At 36.5% G+C, this 20736-nt stretch overlaps 1 protein-coding gene across 3 annotated transcripts in view; it reads right to left on the minus strand.

Moving 5' to 3' along the window:
• Window positions 1-2650: 2650 nt before the first annotated feature.
• Window positions 2651-20736, minus strand: part of LOC114652119 (coiled-coil domain-containing protein 158-like) — a 109119-nt gene continuing 91033 nt past the window's right edge. Inside the window, exons 22-24 of one of the 3 annotated variants that reach the window (XM_028802323.2) lie at window positions 18829-18981; window positions 17533-17634; window positions 2651-2853 (exon numbers count right to left, since the gene is read on the minus strand). In XM_028802323.2, the coding sequence (XP_028658156.2) occupies window positions 2777-2853; window positions 17533-17634; window positions 18829-18981 (332 nt within the window). In that variant the 3' untranslated portion in view covers window positions 2651-2776. The remainder of the gene's footprint in view (window positions 2854-17532; window positions 17635-18828; window positions 18982-20736) is intronic. The other 2 variants (XM_028802319.2, XM_028802322.2) reach the window with 2 other exon arrangements.

Here is a 20736-nt window from a genome sequence, read left to right on the forward strand (position 1 = left end):
AGTTTCCTAATTAGAACTCAGTCTTTGCTGGTAATGCAACTTGGTGTTTAACTCTGTCTTGTTAGCGCTTTCATTCAAAGACAAATTTTGGTCCTCCATTACGGACCTGCAGGTTTGCACTTCAACCAATTTCTTACTTTTTACTACTAAAGCAATGTTTTTTGGGCTTAATTTTAGTTATCTTGCCTGTTACAATTCAGAACCACTAATTGCCTATTTTAGTTTTCAGAAGCAGCATTTAAGTTTTAATTATTACCTGTTTTCTTAACCAGACATTAGTAAATAATGTAATGCAGATAACCAATAAACCAGCAGCTCTCCAGCTAACGTGCTTCCTTTAAAACATGCATTAAAAAATGTTTAGAAATAAATGAGAGGGGAATTTACGTTTACCTCCTTAGTGTTACACTTTGTCTCCAAAAAAACATAAGTATTGCATTTTTTTGACTTGAAAAATTACATTTTTATTAAGTCTCATCTTTCTACTGTAAAACATGCAAAACACTAAAAGTACACAGTCAGAAGTCTAAAAAGTATAAATGATACAAATAATAATAATATAATAATAATAATAAATAAGGATGATGCTAACACCGTATATACTGTCAAAATATCTCATTTGTGTGGAATATCTTTGAATGGGTAAACTGCTTAGGTGCACAGTCATTTACCTGACATTGTTCAGCATGACTGTGTCAACAGCAATTCTTTTGACCACATCATCGTCAAGAAATAACTTCAAGCAAGTAAGTGGATCTTGGCTGTCAATGTTCACAGTTATTCCTGGCTGCCTCACAAAATCAACACAAGCTGGTGGATTATTTGAAGCAGGGTCAACAGAAACCCAAACATGAGCGTCACTTTCAGATTCATCAGAATCATTTTTGGAGTCACTGTCCATTTCAATTTCACTGCCTAAAGACAGATTCACTTCGCCATCACTGCTGACAAGAGACTCCTTAACATCACTGCTCGTATCAACTGTCAAGGGCATGCAACACCTGGGCTGCTGAAAAAAGTTTCTTACGGAATGCCATTATGAGGCTAGGAGAAGATGCATCCACACTGTTGCCTGAGTAACGCTCCGGACTAATGCTGTTAGCACTTTTCCAGCCCAAGTAATCCACGGGTCTAATGCTTAGAAGACGCGTCTATGCAGTTCCCTAAGTGACACTTGGGACTAACTTTTAACCCTGCTTTCACAGTCCAAGAAACACTCGTGTCTAACGCTAAGGAGGTTAAATCTGTTCTGGTTGACAAAGCACATGTATAATTTTCATAGAGCAGGAAACTCTGTAGTGCAATTAAAATTCTCTTGGATGAATGAAAGCACTACTTTCTTCTAATTAGGAAACTAGTTGGAAGAAAACCTGCAGCCACTGTGGCCCTCAAAAACCAGGATTGAGGAGCCCTGTTCTAATGCCTTCCTTAATCTTGGCATCAGTTATTCATGAAAACATCTGTTACAAATATTGAAATCCTTCACCTTCCTTGTTCATCACTTACACAAAATTTTTAATCAATCCAAGTTTTATATAAAGAGGTTGGGTTGGCAAGTGGGAACCAAATGCTTAAGGAGCAGCCAGTTCTTTTTAATGTCATAAGACTCTTTAGCTTGGCTGTCCCATTCACAAATGAAACAACAGTACTTGGTATATCTGAGTAGTTGTTGTACTCTATATGTATACTTGTAATCTAAGAAATGACTGAAACAAAATACTATACACAATTTTAAAGATGATAGATAACCTGAAAAATGCTCAATGACCAAAATCTAAAACTTTTTCCCAGTGCCCCATAATGGTTTGTAATGCCATTATGACATCACAGAGCTGGAGCAGCTATGCACAAAACTTGCCTGCAGACTGTAAGCTCACTATCCAATCTGCTTTGTGCATGTGTGATGTCAGGACCCAATTGGTACTCAAGCCAATTTGCATCCCACAAACATAGACAAAAAAAAAAACATTCAATATTTTAATTTGAGATGTACATTAGCGGACTATAACTGTATATCTGCATGAACGATTAGCCCTCCCCTTCCCCATCCTTGCACAATAACGAGACCCCATGAAATAGTAATATTGATAAAAGATTACTTATTACAAGGTGTTTCTCTCCTCTTGATGGAAGAAAAAAGTATCAAGTATCTGCCCAGATGGATAAATAAAAAAAAGACATTCCAGATTTGCCCAAAGCCGCTACTTCAAATAATGTGTGCCCCAATATTGTGAACACAGTGATTTACAGTATATTTTTTTTAAATTACTGCTAGTTTGTGACCATTTGTTCTATTGTGTTTATGGTTATCATTCTGTCTTCATTTTTTTGTTGTTTATAGCACAGTGGCACAGTGGTTAGCACTTCTGCCTCACAGCTCAGGTCACATTTTTGACTACAATAATTGGTCTAGCACAGTTATCAGATGCTTGACTAGCCCTCAATGAAAATTAAAATACCATTGCAGTATTATAGTTCAGGTCTTCCTTCTCCACTGACTTCAATGCATTTCCCACACATTTCCGTGACTTCGCTGAACTCACTGGGGTTCACTAATCACTAATGAAAGCGAACTGCAGCATGAGGAATACAACAAAATGAAAGACAATTTTATTTTTCATTAAAAAGATTTTTAAATCATTAACAAAATTCAAAGTTAATTTCACATAAAATATATAAAATTACATGATAAAGTATTACATTTTAAATGTATAAAAATATACTGTACATCTCTCTCTTTGAGACAGGAAAATAACTTATTTCCAACAAGTGACCTTTATGTATTGAGCAGCTTCTTTTGAACTTTCACTTTCTTGATTCTTTTTTCTTGAGTTTGAATCATGGAGGTAGCCTCTGAAAAGGAAATGTAAATACAAATTAAGAGTCCCATTGAATTTAGGAAACGCTTCTGTTGCTGGCACCCTCTAGCTCAGGGGTCCCCAACATGTCCCTCGCAAGCTACCGGTAGCTTGCAAACCCTTTCCAAGTAGCTCATCAAAGGGTTAATGAATCCTACATACATTTGAAAACTTGATTAGTCAAATTAGGGGTGGGCGATCTTTCCAAAAAATCATATCACGATCCACAATCTGAATTGCAATCTATCTTTTCAATGTGGCATACATTTAAGAGAATATCCGGAATCAAACTCAACAAGACCTAAGTAATACTTTATTTTAAATATCAAGCAAAGTTGAATTCAATTGTTCTCTTGTTCGCTAGCTAAGCGGAGTTAAGGAACACGCCCCGAAGCAGGCGAGGGTGTGAGGAAGGCCCCTCCCCTCGGCCCATTACGTGGATTTCGGATTCGTGCAAATGAATCGAAACCACAAGTGAACTATGATACATAGTGAAATGGGAGAAGTCGCAAAAATCAACCAGAATGTTCAAGCAAATTATAGAATAAAAAACCCAATCTAAATCTGTTAAAATTCTCTTGTGAAAAGCAGACAGACAGGCAGACATTGGATTTTATATATTATATATTAGTAAACCTTCAAAGTAATGTGCAGTTAAAGTCTCAACAGCATTCTCAGCATTTCTGGAGCGTAGTAAAGCCAGATAACTATAAGAATCTTCACCAAGCAGCTTTGAAAATGTCTGCTTTGTTTGGGTCTCCATACCTCTGTGAGTCTGACATGAAATCAAAGTTCAGAATAAGATTGACAGATGAACATTTAAATGACTCCATAAGAGTGAACCTAAGTGGCTCTACTCCACCATACACCTGCTTCTCTTGTTGACTCCATGCAGTGCCACTCATCCGAATAACTAAAAAACACATCACACATGCAACTGGACATGTGAATAAAGTGAAACAGTGACATGGAACAAAATGACAAATGAATAAGTAATACAGTGTAGGGCCATTAAGCCACGGGCCAGTAATCCACGAATTCGCTTAAGCTGCGCAAAAAGCTTGGATCCCAATTTTTTGACACTATGGATCGTACGGACCTAAACATGGCCTCTCGAACACTCGAGACAGGTGTTGACAGCTGTCATTTTGGCATTTTGAATGTCTGTGATTGACATGCTATGCACTATCGCAGATTAAATATTTAAATGCTGGCTTATAACTTCAAAGAGGTATTTATAGAAGATTAGTCTTTTACTTATCAATAAACAATAAAATAACTTACAATGAAATTCAAATATTAATCTGTTTTATCCATGCTGAGTGTCAGCGTTATGGAGGCCGCCATTGTAACCGATTCACACCTTACAATGCTACAAAGTTAGTCCGCGGTAAATCCGCAAAAAATCGACTCGTATTTAAAGTATTATTTTTAATTCGATAATCTGATAAAACTTGAAATTGTATAAATATGAGTCACAAACCCAATGTAAATTACTTCAGTTTTTGAATCTATAGCGAGCACATCATATTTGCTTTAAAAATTTTTACACCATTAGTAATAAACGTAAACACGCTTCATATGATGTTCAGCAAAAGCTGGATGTCATCGAAAGAATACAAAACGGCGAAACTCGCATTAAAGTAAGCAGAGAGTTAGGGGTACCTGAGTCAACACTACGCGATGGATCAAAGATGAAAACAAATTAAGAACATTTTCTTGATGAGCTTGAGGATGGTGGTTTAAGACGCAAGAGAGCCAGAACAGCAAAAGATCCAGAATAAGACAAAGCAACTTTTAATGCATTTTGTGAGGCTAGAAACAATGGTATCCCTATTTCTGGTCCAGTCATCCAAGCACAGGCAGAAAAATTATACAAGGAAATTCATGGTCCCGATGCAGATCCTGAGTTTACAGTTTCAAGTGGCTGGTTGAAAAGGTGGAAACAGCGACATGGCATTTCACAAGTAAAGATCAATGGCGAGATTAAGTCAGCAGACACTGTAGCAGCAGAAGAGTTCATGCCTACTTCTAGACAACTGTCCAGCCCACCCCCCTGCAGAAACGTTGAAGTCCAGAGATGGCAAGATTTTCGTTTATTACCTTCCAAAGAATACAACGTCCAAGATTCAGCCCCTAGATCAAGGCATCATTTCTGTGTTCAAGGCCAATTATAGACAGGAGATGATAAAGTCCATGGTTGAAGAAGATAAGAGTGTCCCTATATTCCTGAAGACTGCAAGAATTAAAGAAGCACTGTATTTGTCTGAGTCAGCCTGGGGAGCAACCAAGCCTGAAACAATTCAAAATTGTTGGACTAAAGCCCTTGGAGGTCCCATCACAGAGAACCCCACTACTGTTGAAGAAGACGAAGATGAAGACTTCCTAGGTTTCAGTCCAGAAGAAGTACAGGAGGCAGAACAGAAGTTGATGTCGGCTGTCCACTCAAGTGTACCAGTACAAGAAATTATTTGCTGCATGGTCCACCTAAGATGATGACGTCCCAATAGCATCCTCCATTTTAGCTGAAGAAAACCACAATGAAGATGAAAAAGAAGAAGATCCTGTCCCAGTACCTCCAACTAGAACCGCTGATAATGCAGTTAAAGGACTTGAAGTGTCCTTAAGAGTACTACGAGCGTGTGGGGGATAAAGTAAAGACACTACAGCTGAAGTCTCTTCTAGGAACAAGAAGCAAGCTGACATCACCTCGTATTTTACTAAAAAATAAAGACTGTTTGTAACTTATTGTGGAATAACAACTATTATATTACCGTATGTTTAATTTTATATTGGAAATAAAAAAAAATTAAAATTTTATTAAAATGTTTAACATTGTTAATGTATTAATGTGTGATGGTAATAAAAGTGCTTGCGTGTGATTTTGTTTATATGTCAAATAATTACTATTTTAATACTGTATTGTGCCGTGCAAGGTTACGAATAAATATTTAGTAATTTTTATGAAAAGATGTGAAATAAAATGTTTTAAATGTATTTGACATGTTTTGTTATTCTTAAATAATAATTTATTATTAATTTCAAGACCGTTAATCACGATTTAATATGCAGCAAGCAATATCGCAATCGTGAGACTACGGCGCTACTTTCAAAATGGCGACTCGCGGGTCAACACTTGAGAAAGGACTGTGATCAAAAAACATTTATTTTTTCATTATTTATTGTAATTTATGCATTATCAAAAAATATTTAAGCCGCGGTTAAGCAGTTTGGACCCCAATCACCGCGGCTTAATGGCCCTACACTGTATGTGTTTTTGTAATTGCATTGTTTTGTTTTGACAGCATTCATGTTTTAATTCAATAGTGTGAGATACACTAGAAAATGCATAAAGACATACAAAATGCACTTGCAGGTGAACTAAATATTTTTTGTGATGTTTTAATGCAAAATGTGAGTTGTGGACACCAACAGTTTTCAGTTTGTTTGGGATGAAATAAGCTATGAGAATAAACGTTGGAAAACATGAGTAGCTCTCGGCCATTTTCATTTTGTAGAAGTAGCTCCTCAGGGGAATAAAGGTTAGAGACCCCTGCTCTAGCTGAATAAAGAGATTCCTATGCTTCTACTTTAACTGCAATAATGCTGATTAAATTTGGTTTACGCTTTTTATTTAAAATACAGCAGAAATAAGAATATACTGTATTTGTTATATTATGGCAATTGAAAAAAAAAAAACAAGCTGTGTTTAAGCGTGTGGTGTCCTTTAAGTGGGGACAGTAGCAGAATAAAAAGTATCAAGAGCTGGCCAGATGGTACCATGTCTTCCCAGCACAGGCAACTCAGGAGATGACAAGAATATCTGACTCTCTAAGAGGAGAGAGTAGAGTGAAGTCAGGGAGGGCTGGAGGCGGGCCTGTGCTTCAGTCTATCTGCACGATGTAGGAATGAATCAGACTAACCCATCCCTCTGAAAGAACTGGTAATGCGGAAAAGGTTTGAGAAAGCACTGAGCCACTGTGACACCAGAGGTTACTTGATGAAATTCTGACTTGTCTGTTTTTCCAGGAGCAAAAACTATGGCTACTCTTGACACTTGGAAGAGGACTTAAAGGATATGTTCAGTCAAAGTTATTTCTTTACAAAAAAACATGATATATGTGCATTTGCCGTTTGAAATTGTGTTCTAAATTTAAGTGTTTTCTATAAATTTATAAAAAATGTCTTGTTCACACTGGCACCTTGTAATGTAGGCTATGGGTCATGGAGCACCACTGAAAAATAAATGCTTAAAATAAAACTAAGATACAACAAAGGGAGCAAACTACACAGAACAAGGGCAAAATAACAGGAAAACAACAAGACTTAAGCATTTAAACTATAGCAAAAACAGACATATTTCTAAAAGTCTTATAAATGTAAAAATCATACTGCTGAGCTTTTCTGAATGTAGAAAAAGATGAGAAAAAATAGCAGTTACTTTATATACAGTAGATATACAGTAGATATAACTATTATCACTTATTGTGAATTTGGTTGGAACAAAAACCTGTAGCCACAATGGGTCACCAGGACCGAGTTTGGCAACCACTGGCATAAAATAAAGTTGTCCTGCAGTATATTTCAAATGACAGAAGTTGTAAGTTGCACGCATTTTTCATCATTGATACTTTCTAGCTGTATGAGTTGGCTAGGAGGTCACAACTCTGCCTTAGAAGCCGTTAGCTTTTCTGCAGTCACTTTTCTCTTTCTGCCCTTTGTTCTGGAAAATTATATGGAACCACTAGTACTTGTATCACTAGATTGTGGGGCACTTTTTATTATCAGGTCATTATGCTACTCAACAGTTGCTCATTAAAACCATGATCATACTCTGAACAGCATGAATGGACCTTTTAAATGTGTGTGTGTAGCTGATGTATTGAACGATGGTACATTTAATGCACAGCTTGTATTCATTGTTTATAGGTTTATTATTGTCATATGTACAGAATACATGGAAATTCTTACTTAGATGTGTGAATCAACATGCAACATGTAGTCACTGTTACTATGATTTGAGTGTTTAACAACCTTACATCAAAACATCTTCTGTTTTCATTGCCTCAAAAATCTCAGAACACACATGTCGTATGCTAGCAGTATAGCTGTGATTATTATTGTGCTACTTTCCATTCTAGTAAGAATCTCACTGTACTGAATACACATGACAATAAACTTGAACTTAGTTAGTTGTGTTTCAAGCTTCTTGTCTCTGGTTTTGTCTGCTCATTGAAAATACAGCTTTGTCATGCTAGCTAAGAAATTGGTGAAATACATGTGTGTGATACTCCTCTATATATTTCTCTCTATTATAATAAAAAAATCTTTTGACGAGATTTAACCACGCCCGGGGCCGGAAATAAAAGACAAAGAATAGATGACAAAGTAGAACGTCGTAAAGAATTCAAAAACGTGACAGGATACACATGCAGATCAGGTTAGAGATAATGAAAGTACGAAAATTCGAAAGTCTCAAAAAAATTATGGTAAAGATCACATTAGTGCAAACAAACGGAAATTATTACTTGGTGAAATAACGGAACAGCGAAAAAAGATCGAATATATTGTTCGGATTTAAACTTTAAGTCGGAGACTTGCAGTTCGTCTAATTCATGTTGCCATCAGGGAAAAGTAGTGTTTCTTCCCAATGAAGAGGAGTATCCACGAAAATTAAAAGATTTGTTGTTTGGTGAAAGTGAAATTCCGCAAGGGAAAATTTCAAGCCCCACGAGGCAAGACTTTATGCAAAGAGATTTGGAAAAGTCCTCCCCACATCTAAAACATTTACAACAACGCACAAAGTTTAATCATTTCTCATTTGTGTGAATGCTATTGTCAGACACAGTTCGTGTAGAGAGAAAGAAACGGGCAGTTATACGTTAGGTTGTCATGATGTAATTCGAAACACGGAATCAAAATTCAATGTGATATTGACGAAAAGGTAAAAGCGAAAAGAGATCAAATTTATGGACATACGTGATATGACAGAAGTATGTAGATATTGTTTGGTTTTAAACTTTAAGTCAGAGACTTGTAGATTGTCTAATTCATGTTGCAATCAGGGAAAAGTAGTGTTTCTTCCCAATAAAGAGGACTATCCGCGAGAACTAAAAGTTTTGTTGTTTACTGAAAGTGAAACCCACATATGTGAGCAGCAGAGACACGAAGTTGCTGGCACATAGCACACGCTGGGGGGTTGGTGAGTGAAGCGAGCAGGGACTAAAGTCATTTTGTGGTTGCATGGAATCAAGGTTATTATAGTTAACGAAAACTAAAATCAAAACTGAAACTATTATTAAAAAAACATTTTCGTAAACTGAAATAAAATAATTAACAAAACCTAAATGAAAAACTAAAATAAACAAAACTATTAAAGTTGCTGGAAAGACTAACTGAAATAAAATAATAATTTACTAAAATATTAGTTAGTCTTTAACCCTTGTAAGTTTTAATTCTAAAACAGAAAGTCATCCACCACAAGCCGCCCGCATATATTCATCCAGTGAACAGCAGCTGGTGAAGGAGGGCGGCTGTTCACACAGCATTTGCGGTGACAGAGCAAGCTGAGTGCGGGTGCGTAAAGCGTGTGAAATAGAAAGCGATTTGCGTGCCGCCTTTCTATGTGCTTGTTGTATATCAAGATGTAATTCAAACAGCTGAAATCAGAATGTGCTGGTCAACAAAACATTTACCATATGGACAGAAAAATCACGAGTGAGTAACGTTTCAGTTTATTTCCCAGGTGTCTGCTTTTTGTTGACAGCAATTCACCTGCCACTTCGCACAGGAGAAATCGTTTTTACTTTATCATATATGAAGTATAGAGAAAGTATAGTAATCATGAAAACATTCGACCTTGATGTTTTGATGAATCTTGACATTATAGACTAACCAGTGTCCAACAATACTGTTTTTTGGAATTGTGTGTGTGTGTGTGTGTGCGTGTGTGTGTGTGTGTGAACACTATATAACTCAAAAACGCAATTAGATTGATGGATGAAATTCGGCATGTGGTTGTTACACCACAATTATTGATCTGTATTAACTTTTGGGCCAAATCGATCACCCGGAAGTGGTACTTTACCTGAACACATACTCGATCTTTTTTTTTTATTTATACAGCTGCAGAGTCCAATTTATTCAACTTTACTTTTATAATAATTGTTCAATATATTATTAATTGGATTTGTTGTTGATGGTTCCTTAATGTACATAATTTAAAAATATAATCATTGTCTTGCAGTTTACTCCTCAAATATCCATCCCCATATCTAAGTATACAAGAAAGTCGAGGGGAGAGCACTCCCGGTTTTTGAAAATAAAACGGCACTGATCGAGAGACTGACTAGGTCATCATACAAGATCAGCATATTGTTGCTGACCAATCACTTTTGCTTTAAAAACATTGTTTAACAACGAAGTGATACAAACAAAGGTAGAGAGTCTGACAAGTGATGAAAAACTAAACATACTAATGAGTTTTTGTATTTGTTCCATATTTATTAATTTATCTTTTTTTAGTTCCTATTCACAACTCAAAATACCTGCTATTGTGAAAGTAGTCCATTAGCAGAATTATATTTGTCTCCCTTTTTTCAATGTTTTTCGCTCTCTCTCAAAATAGATAGTTGAAATAATAAACAATTCTTTTTGTTCTTAACATCAGACTTATCATACATATTGCACACCAGGGATTTTTCCTGACTTGCATACAAGCCTGCTGGGGTAGACTCCAGATTTCCTGCAATCCTACTCTGGATAAACAGGTTTAGATAATGTATATGTTGTTCTTAATTTCAGACTCTGTCTCTATTGTTTTATGCCTATCCGTACTCCTATTACCTGCTCTTGCTCTGCTTATTATGGGTTTACTGTCCTTTATGGTGGTCTATTCAAGACTCACTGCCCCTAACCTTGACACTACATGCTTGTTGTTCTTTGTTTCCCTCAATACTGCTAGGTGGGGTCTGCACACTCATTCAAGTCTAAGAGCCCTGTTCTTCCTAAGCCCCTGTGATTTTCATGAGAAAATATTTTAAAAAATTATAAAATTGTGCATAATTGTTCATATTCAGTATCTAGTTTTGATTATGCTTGTTTTTATTAGACAAAAACAAAACCAGATAGTAAACCATGTAGTGTAGTAAGCTTCCACTAACATTAAACTCATATCCAAATCTGTTAAGTGTACAGTTCTGTCTGATTGTGACACAAAACTAAACTCCGTAGGATCTCCATGCCATAATTACTAAAATTAAAACTGAAACTAATATATATAAAAATAAAATAGAAATGTCTTTGTGAAATAAAAACTAAACTAAAACTAAAAATACACGATGAAGGAAAACTAAAACTAAACTGAATTTCCAAGTAAGGTCAGAAAAAATATAGAAATAAAAACTAATATAAAAAGGCAAAACTATAATAACCTTGCATGGAATTGAAGCGCAACCCGAAAGCATCAGGTACAAAGTAACAATTAACTGGAAGGGAGTGCCAGTCCTAGTTTTATAGTACTCCTCTTCTTCTTCCTTCCTTTTTGCCTCATTTCGCATTGGCCTTAATCAAGGCCATGGATGGTCAGTTCAGTTATCAGGATAATGTTGGTCAGTGAAACACTATGCTTCCTGCAGGCACCACATGGTGGTGGTGTTGTGTTATGGCTGTCTAACACCTAATGCAGCACAACATATAAGCAAATTGTTAGCTATAAGCCCTGATCAAACCTGTCCAACCTTCAGCATGGAGAAAGTTTACAGGTTAAAAAAAAAAAAAAAAAAAAAAAAGTATGACTTTTCTTGTAGCCATTCATGACTCACATTGTGCACGCTGCACCTGCATGTATCTCATTACAGTAATGATCAACTGTGAAAAATATTTTGATGTAGTTTGACCATTCATGTCTACTAATCATCTCTACCTCTATAAGCTCTATACTAGACACATTGCAAAATCTGTTTTTTTAATTGTCAGTACTGTTACAAAGTGCATTTATTTAGCTTGATAATACTTTCAGCTGGTACAGGTCTTACAATACATTTCACACTTCTGGTAAGAGTCATTTTCATCATGGTGCAAAACCACCACGCTAAGTTATATCACATTAAAATCCTGGCTTTTCACTTTTAGATAATTAATTAATTTCATGCATATAGTGCTTTTCTAACTTACTCAAAGCCTTTTACATAGACAGTGGTGAACCACTTCAACCACCACCACTGTGTAGCATCCACCTGGGAGATATGAGAGCAGCCATTCTTGTGACAGAATGCTCACCACACATTACCTATCGGGTGGTGAGGAAGTAACCGAAGAATAGGGCACCTGAATGGCTGGTTGTGGTGAGCAATTTAGACAGGATGTCATGTAACACCCTACTCTTTTCGAAAGATGACCAGAGACCCTTTTATGACCACCAGTGAGTCAGGACTTTGGTATTACTTCTCAACTGAAGGACATCACCAATTTTTACAGCAAAGTATTCCTGCCACTACACTGGGACACTGGGATCTACACACAGACCACAGTTTAAGTGCCTCCTGATGACCTCATCAACACCTCTTCCAGTACCAACTCAGGCCTTTCCTAGATGATCTTCCAACTAAGTACAAGTTTAGCTTCAGGAGGATTATCTGTTCTGAAGTGCAGGTGGGATGCCTACCGGATAAGGAAGTGTTTAGTTTACTTGTGTGGTTATTTAATTGGGTTTTATCATAATTTCACATTGCATTATCCAATATAATATTTTTTGAGTCCTTTTTCAGAATTCAAAAGCAAACATCATGGCCTGTGTAGATAAATAAGTCAGAACTTTAATTTGTAATACTTGTTTGTATTTGAATGGGGTTGTTGTTTGTTATACAAGTCTATATTCTTGAGCATCTGTAAAAGTTTAATTCCCCCTTGGGCAAAAAAATAGGTGTATACTTTTAATGCACACATCTTGTATAGAGTGAAAACAGTTGCATGGACCATTCCATAACTTCTCCTTAATAGAACAGAGGAGTTTGACAAGAGTCATACCTATGAAGGCACTGTTGTAAGGATGCAAATAGTACAAACTTCAGTATACTTTTGTATAATGCATCTTGTAATATTATGGGGTGGGATGTACTATATAATAATTATTTCATTTTTGTAAGCCTTGCCCAAAGTAGCTTGGAACTTTGTAATTTATGTCTACTCCAGAAGGCCAGGTGCATAAAGAGCAGGCAGAGTATTGAGAATCTCAAAACACTTTCTTCCTGGAGGGACAGCCAGCTTGACAGCACAAAAAAAAGTAAAACAAGGGTAATCATCTCATTTAAACAATGAAACTTTTCAGGTCATGGGCTTATGGAAGCGTATTAGGGCCACGGAGAAGAAAAAAAAATATGGACACAGTGAAGAAAAGAAGAGTGTATGTTGAGAATAAAATTAATATGCCGACTTTATTCTCGACATTTCCACTTTAATCTTGACTCTTATGTCGAAATTAAAGTCCACATTTTCACTTTATTCTCGCCGTTTATTTCAAGATTAAAGTCAACATTTCCACTTTAAACCCTTGTTTTTTTCTCTCTAGTTTAACTTTGCCATTTTGTAAACTTCATTTTAAAATCAATGTTGAATTTACCAGATTTTCTCAAACCCCATAGCATTGAGAGGAGGCGTAGGCAGCAATCACCACACCAAATACATTCACTTTATGATATCCCTGCTCTCTGAACATTTAGAATGCATTAAAGCATGTATTAAACATGGGCAAGGGTGGCACGGTGGCATGGCAGCAGTGCTGCTCCCTCGCAGTAAGGGGTCCCCAGGTCTACGTTCAGTGTAGAGAACCTTTATGGCAGGTGGGACGAGGCTCTGAAAACCTGGATGTATGAATGGGTATCGCACAGGTTTAACTGAAATATTGTGTAAATTCTGGGTTTGTGAGCTGGTGGTTGGAGACACGAACACAGAATTCAATGGATGTTCTAAATGGGCTTTCATTATTACATGCATGCTGTCTCTGTCTGATGTATCAAACCCCCAGTTCCAATCCTTCCTTTTTCTTTCTCCACATAACCAATCACCACACGATAAACGTCTTTGTGAAATTAAAACTAGTTATAAACTTAGACCACGGAGTGTTCGGAACTCTGAAAAAACTTTGTTATACACTGCAAAAAATCAGTGTGAAAAAATGAGAAAAAATAAATAAAAAACAAGAAAAAGGTATTAGAATCAAGCAAAATTATCTGCCAATATAGTGAGAAAGTTTAACTTGTTAACTTGTTAAATTTTCTAAAAATGAGATTATATATCTTACACATACAAATCTACTCAAGTCAGTTATTCTTAAAATAAAAAAACAAGATCTATTATTTCTTTTCAAGATTGTCTGGCTTGTTAAGATTTCATTTTTTGCAGTGTACATGTTTAATTATACCACCCATTCAGGATTGCACCCATCCCAGCAAGCACCGCGAGTGAGGCAGGAACAATTCCTGAACGGGGTGCCAGTTCATCGCAGGGTGAATACGAGCACACACATACACAAGGGTAAATTTAGCATAACAAAACCCCACACAAATTACATGACTTTGAAAGGAAACTGAAGCACGCCAAGTAAAACCACCAGAAAAACATGCAAACACAAGGCAGGGAACACCCGGGACCCCCTTTGCTGTGAGGCAGCAGCACAACCTCCTTGCCACCGTGCCCCCACGTGTTTAATACATGCTGTAATGCATTTCGTCATGAAAATGACAGGAATATCACTGAGTTAATGTATTCTGTGTGGCGATCGCTGCCTGCGCTTCCTCTCAATATACAAAGTATTTATTTAATGTGCTACATTAGTTATGACGGGATTTGAGAAAATCTAGTAAATTAAACATTGATTTTAAGATGAGGTTTACGACATTCTACTTTAATGACAAAATAAACGAGAATAAAGTTAACGTCGATTTTAATCTCGACTTAAGCGTCAAGATTAAAGTGGAAATGTCGACTTTAATCTTGACATAAATGGAGAGAATAAAGTGGAATATATATATATATATATATATATATATATATATATATTTATATATATATATATATATATATATATATATATATATATATATATATATATATATATACTAGCAAAATACCCGCGCTTCGCAGCGGAGAAGTAGTGTGTTAAAGAGGTTATGAAAAAAAAAGGAAACATTTTAAAAATAACGTAACATGATTGTCAATGTAATTGTGTTGTCATTGTTATGAGTGTTGCTGTGTTTTATATATATAAAATACACACACACACATATAAACATATATATACATATACATATACACATATATATATATATATATATATATACACATATACACATCCACATATGAACATATATATATACACATATATACACACACACACGCTTTATGGGTGATGATTGTTTTACTCTTTTTATCTTTATTTTATTTTATTGTAGAATCAACTCCTATCTGCGCACAGCAGGGCAGCCGTGGGCGGATGCGTATGGTGTATTCACTCCATGTTATCGTGCATTGCGCTGTCAGTGGTATTTTGATAAAAGAATTTGAACAACATATAAGAAGCGTATAAATTATTAAACAGTAAAACATTAACATTTAAGAAGTAAAGTTACATTAAGTACTACTGCAGTGCCTTCGGGTATACCTCATTTTTTGTTTGCCCATTACATGCTTAAATGTATACATTTTTTGGTGCACCTACCCGAGAACACGCGACATATAACCGAGCGTGGGAGAAGCATGGATTTTAAACACGCGTTGAGTTCATCTGCTGGTCTCCCTCGTGGAATAACTGGTAATGTTTGACTAAAATCTACAGCGAGTAAAACGACATTACCTCCTATTTTTTTTTTACGATCTCTGAGATCTTGCTTTTTTCGGTTCAAGGCTTCATAAGCTCTTTTATGTTGTATGGTGTACTTATCACAAACCATCATCTTTGAATGTTGCAAGACTTTCGCCTTGTATGTAGATCGGGGTAATTACATTCATTGCATTCCTAGTCTGAATCACAATCTGATTGTATGGGTGGTTACCTGGCACTGTAGGGTTGCCACCCGTCCTTTAAAATACGGAATCGTGCCGCGTTTGAGAATGAAATTGCGCGTCCAGTTTTGAATCAATACTGGACGGGATTTATCCCGTATTTTTTTTATCATTTTTTTTTTAAAGCAGCGTCTCATGCAAATCATCCCACACGCATTTTATGAAGATGCCTCCTTTCCTACTTTTGATTGGGTAATACTTGATGTCATCGTTAGTTTGATTGGTGTTTTTAACTGTCCAGTGAGGAGGGCGTGTCTTTTAAGTAGAGTCTGCAAAGTGTTGGCACTGAGATGTGGCGTCAGCGCCATAGTTGAAGCCCCTAACGTTGCGGTCAGCAAGTCGGCTAACATCCGCCATGTGCCGTCTTTCAGTTGCGAGAAGCAGATCATAGAATGGTTGAAACTGTTGCCCCTAACGTTGCGCCACGGCGTGTGGTTCGTTTATACCTCGTGTCTTCTCATTAAACTTTTATCTCGCGAATATGTTATTGCAATCCGCAGCGGGAGCGTTTCTATAAACTTAATTTAAACTTACGTTTTACACCGTGCTTTGTTTCCCTTATGAACATGCTTGTATGCTTAACTCGCTCCGTTCTCAATTGTTTAATTAATTTTTTGTTATTGCAATCCGCAGCGGGAGCGTTTCTATAAACTTAATTTAAACTTATGTTTTACACCGTGCTTTGTTTCCCTTATGAACATGCTTGTATGCTTAACTCGCTCCGTTCTCAATTGTTTAATTAATTTTTTGCTCTTCGCTGTTTGCGGCTGTTCCTCCATTTCCCCCTACTTCGTTCTTTTATCTCGCGAATATGTTATTGCAATCCTTAACGGGAGCGTTTCAATAAACTGATTGAAAATAGTTTTGCATTTACCTTTTTAGTAAAAGGCGAGCTTTTAAGCCTGAGAAATCACCCCGTAAATGCACACGTTTAATTGGACATGTGTTAATATGTATGGTTACACAGTATTAAAAGACAGTGAACAACGTCAGTTACCTTTCTTCCCACGTTTGATAAAAGGTGAGCTTTTAAGCCTGAAAAATCACCCCGTAAATGCACACGTTTAATTGCACATGTGTTAATATGTATGCTTACACAGTATTAAAAGACAGTCAAAAATTAACGTCATTTACCTTCGTTCCCGCGTGTGACTCGTGCTGTAAATGTCTTCCTTGTTTTTAGTTCACGTGATTACGTAGGAGGCGTGATGACGCGATACGTGACTCCGCCTCCTCCATTACAGTGTATGGACAAAAAATATGTTCCAGTTATGACCATTACGCTTTGAATTTCGAAATGAAACCTGCCTAACTTTTGTAAGTAAGCTGTAAGGAATGAGCCTGCCAAATTTCAGCCTTCCACCTACACGGGAAGTTGGAGAATTAGTGATGAGTGAGTCAGTCAGTGAGTGAGTGAGTGAGTCAGTGAGGGCTTTGCCTTTTATTATTATAGATATATATATATATATATATAGATATATATATATATATATATATATATATATATATATATATATATATTATACACACACACACACACAATATATTGGCTTGTGATCTGTAAGTTGCTTTATGTGAACTAGGTATCAAAAGAAAAGTAAATACTGAATAATACCTTGATTTTTTATCTGCAAGTCAGCAATCAGATTCTGAAGGCTGTACAATCTGCCTTGAAGTTTTCTGCATGTTGGTCCAGCATTTTCGTCTTTGTTTTGCACTGAAAGACAAAAAAAGATTAATTCAAGTGTCTAGCTTTGTCCCTGCAACAACTTCAGTACCTGATACTATTGTTATGTATTTCTACAACATTTCATATTCATCTGAATAAAGTCTCAACAGCTTTTGTACATCTACATCTGCTCTAGAGCTTTCATTAATGAGTATTATATTTTAAAATGCTTTTTCTTTATTGGTAGACTGACAATATTTCCTGAAGAGTTTTTTTTTTTTTTTTTTACCCTGCTTAGAACTTCTTTGGCACATTTCATTGACAGAAATATGAACCACATGTTTTCTTATGAGCTCCCCAACCCATTTTTTTTTTTGGTTTTTTTTTTACAGACAGGAAATTACCTATCCATCCACCCACCTAATTTTATTGAAAAATAAATAACTGCCTAAATTTGGAGCTGTTTTTATAAAGATTTGTAATTTTAAGCTACTGTTTATGATCAGGTAATTCTTTTCTTCGGTTTACAGGTAAATGGATCATTCTGATAACAATTATTATATCCCCAAAAATAATTTGTCAGCTTGAAGAAGCCCAATCACTAGTCTGTCCATGTTATTCTGTCCATGTTATTCCATCCTTTAAAAATGCGGCTTTTATACTTTCCTTCTCAGAATTACAATGGATTCAGAAAGTATTCAGACCCCTTCACTTTCTGCACTCTTTATTGTGTTAAAGATTTCATTTTAAAATGGATAAGTTTGGTATTTTGGAAAAGTACCCAGGGAAAACAGAAGGTGACAGTGCCTGGAGTTAAAGCTAGTTTTTAAGGACTGTGAAACAGCAATTATCAGTCAGTCATTTTCCACCCGCTATATCCTAACACAGGGTCACGGGAGTCTGCTGGACCAATCCCAGCCAGCATAGGGCACAAGACAGGAACAAATCCCGGGCAGGGCGCCAGCCCCATCGCAGAATAGCAATTGCGCCACTGTGAAAATTACGGTTATTGAAAAACAATAAGCCCCAAATCAAATTTCAAATGTGTTTCTAGTTCAACATATGAAAAATAATCACCCAAACACCCAAAACACAATATGAAAAATCCTAGAGTTACAATACATCAGTACTAACCAATATAACAAGCCAGTGTCCATCTTGACGCAAACACATTATAACTAGATAAAAAAAAGAACACAACAGTGTAGGACAAGAGGTGAGAATTCTTTAAGAATTACATACCACATGATATCTTTTCTGCTTTTTCTGCCATTTGAGAGTCACTTTCTGGAGCAGAAACAAGCAGAGAGTGCACTGGAGACTTCGGGGGAATTGTTAACTTTCTTGGGGAGGAAGCATAGCGTGGAGTTGCAGACAGAAATGAGTATTCAAATTCTGCAAGAACAAATTACCATGTATGAAAAGTTATGAATTGCTTTTCACTGCATAATAAACTGATTCATGTTTCAGTGAATTTAAACTTAGCTAATGCATATTTACTAAACAGCAAGACTTTAGCGGACCTTCTTTGATGTACAGTAGTTTATTCTTTAATAAACAAATGCAATTTTGTGTCAATTTATGATACCTAATCAATCTGAATCATAGGCACCTTGCAGACCCTATGTTGATGGACTGAAGCCAGTACCCCAGATGTCCACATGACCATCATCATCAAATTCTTTCATGTGAAGCCTGAAAACCATGAGGACTGATTTAGATAATTTATGTTAGGTAGAATGCCCAGTGGAGGCTAGGTGGTCTCGTGGCCTTGGAACCCCTACAGATTTTGTTTTTTTTTTTCTCCAGTCCATCTAGATTTTTTTTCCTGTCCTCCTGGCCATCAGACCTTACGTTATGCTTTGTTATTTAATATTGCCTAATGCTTTGTACATCAATATACTAATAACCCAATTGTCCTTCATTCACTCCGAATATGAAACCAATGTAGGAAGTACTTCAAGTTAGACAATATTTTGCCTTTGGCACCTCAACAAGAAAACCACCTTTTCCACCCTCTCAAATTTACACAGTTTTTAATGTTTGGAAAATGTATGGGATTAAAACATTAAGAGATTTATACATAGAAAACGTCTTTACATCCTACGAACAATTACACTCCAAATTTAGCTTCCCATCAACACAATTTTTCCACTATCTCTAAATTCAAAACTTTGCTAAACGAAATCTGCCCAACTTTCCTAACCTCCCACCTATTTCTATTCCGGAAGAAATATTGATCAGTCTTGAAGACTTAGACAGTATTTCTATAATATATAAAACGATTTTCAAGTCTCTTCCTTTTAAAGATCCCAAAGTACAGTGGGAAAAGAATCTCTCACTCAACATTTCAGTAAAGGAGTGGAAGACAGCCATTCAAAGAAGTCACTCTAGCTCCATAGCTTCATATGTGTAAAGCATTCAATTAAAAATCTTTTATCAAGCACATCCATCTTGTTTAAAATTGTCCAAAAGGTCCAACCTGCAAACATTGTAATTCAGCTCCACCCTCGCTAGGCCACCTGTTTTGGGCATGTACCAAATTAACAGCATTCTGGACAAACATTTTTAAACATCTTACCATGCAGTCTATTTGTATGAATGTCACTTCATCTTGCCTAGCAGCATGCAGTAATTACTACCTGTCATAACTAAAAGGCAGCTGGCAGAGTCAGTAATGAGAACGTGTTCTGCAATGATTCTTGCAGCCATTGTTTCAGAGATAAACCGTGGCTACAAACAACTGGGTACTATATTAATGTAGGTTCAGAAAATGGATGGAAAGATGAGACGGTGACTTCTGCATGTCACGCCATACTTACAAACAATTTAAAACAAGTTCACAGACATCTAACCTAGTAGTTGTTGGAATGCTTTTGGCAGTCACACTTCATGTGCTCTCAGTTCTTAAAACAATGACAATCGACAAGCAGAACACGCAGCTCACCAGCAGCAGCTGCCGCAAGCCTGCAGATGATCTGAGTGTTTCTGCTTAGCATGCATTCAGCCACACCCAACCCCCCCAACGCGAGTGGCAGAGACGTGAGGTGGCAAAAGGACAGCTGCTGTACAGGCTTTTAAATGATCGACACAAAGCGCGACAAGCAGAACGTGCAGCACGCCACCAGCAGCAACAAAACAGCCGCTGAT

The sequence above is a fragment of the Erpetoichthys calabaricus genome, chromosome 5, assembly GCF_900747795.2.
Source record: "Erpetoichthys calabaricus chromosome 5, fErpCal1.3, whole genome shotgun sequence".
In the NCBI taxonomy this organism is placed as follows: Eukaryota; Metazoa; Chordata; class Cladistia; order Polypteriformes; family Polypteridae; genus Erpetoichthys; species Erpetoichthys calabaricus.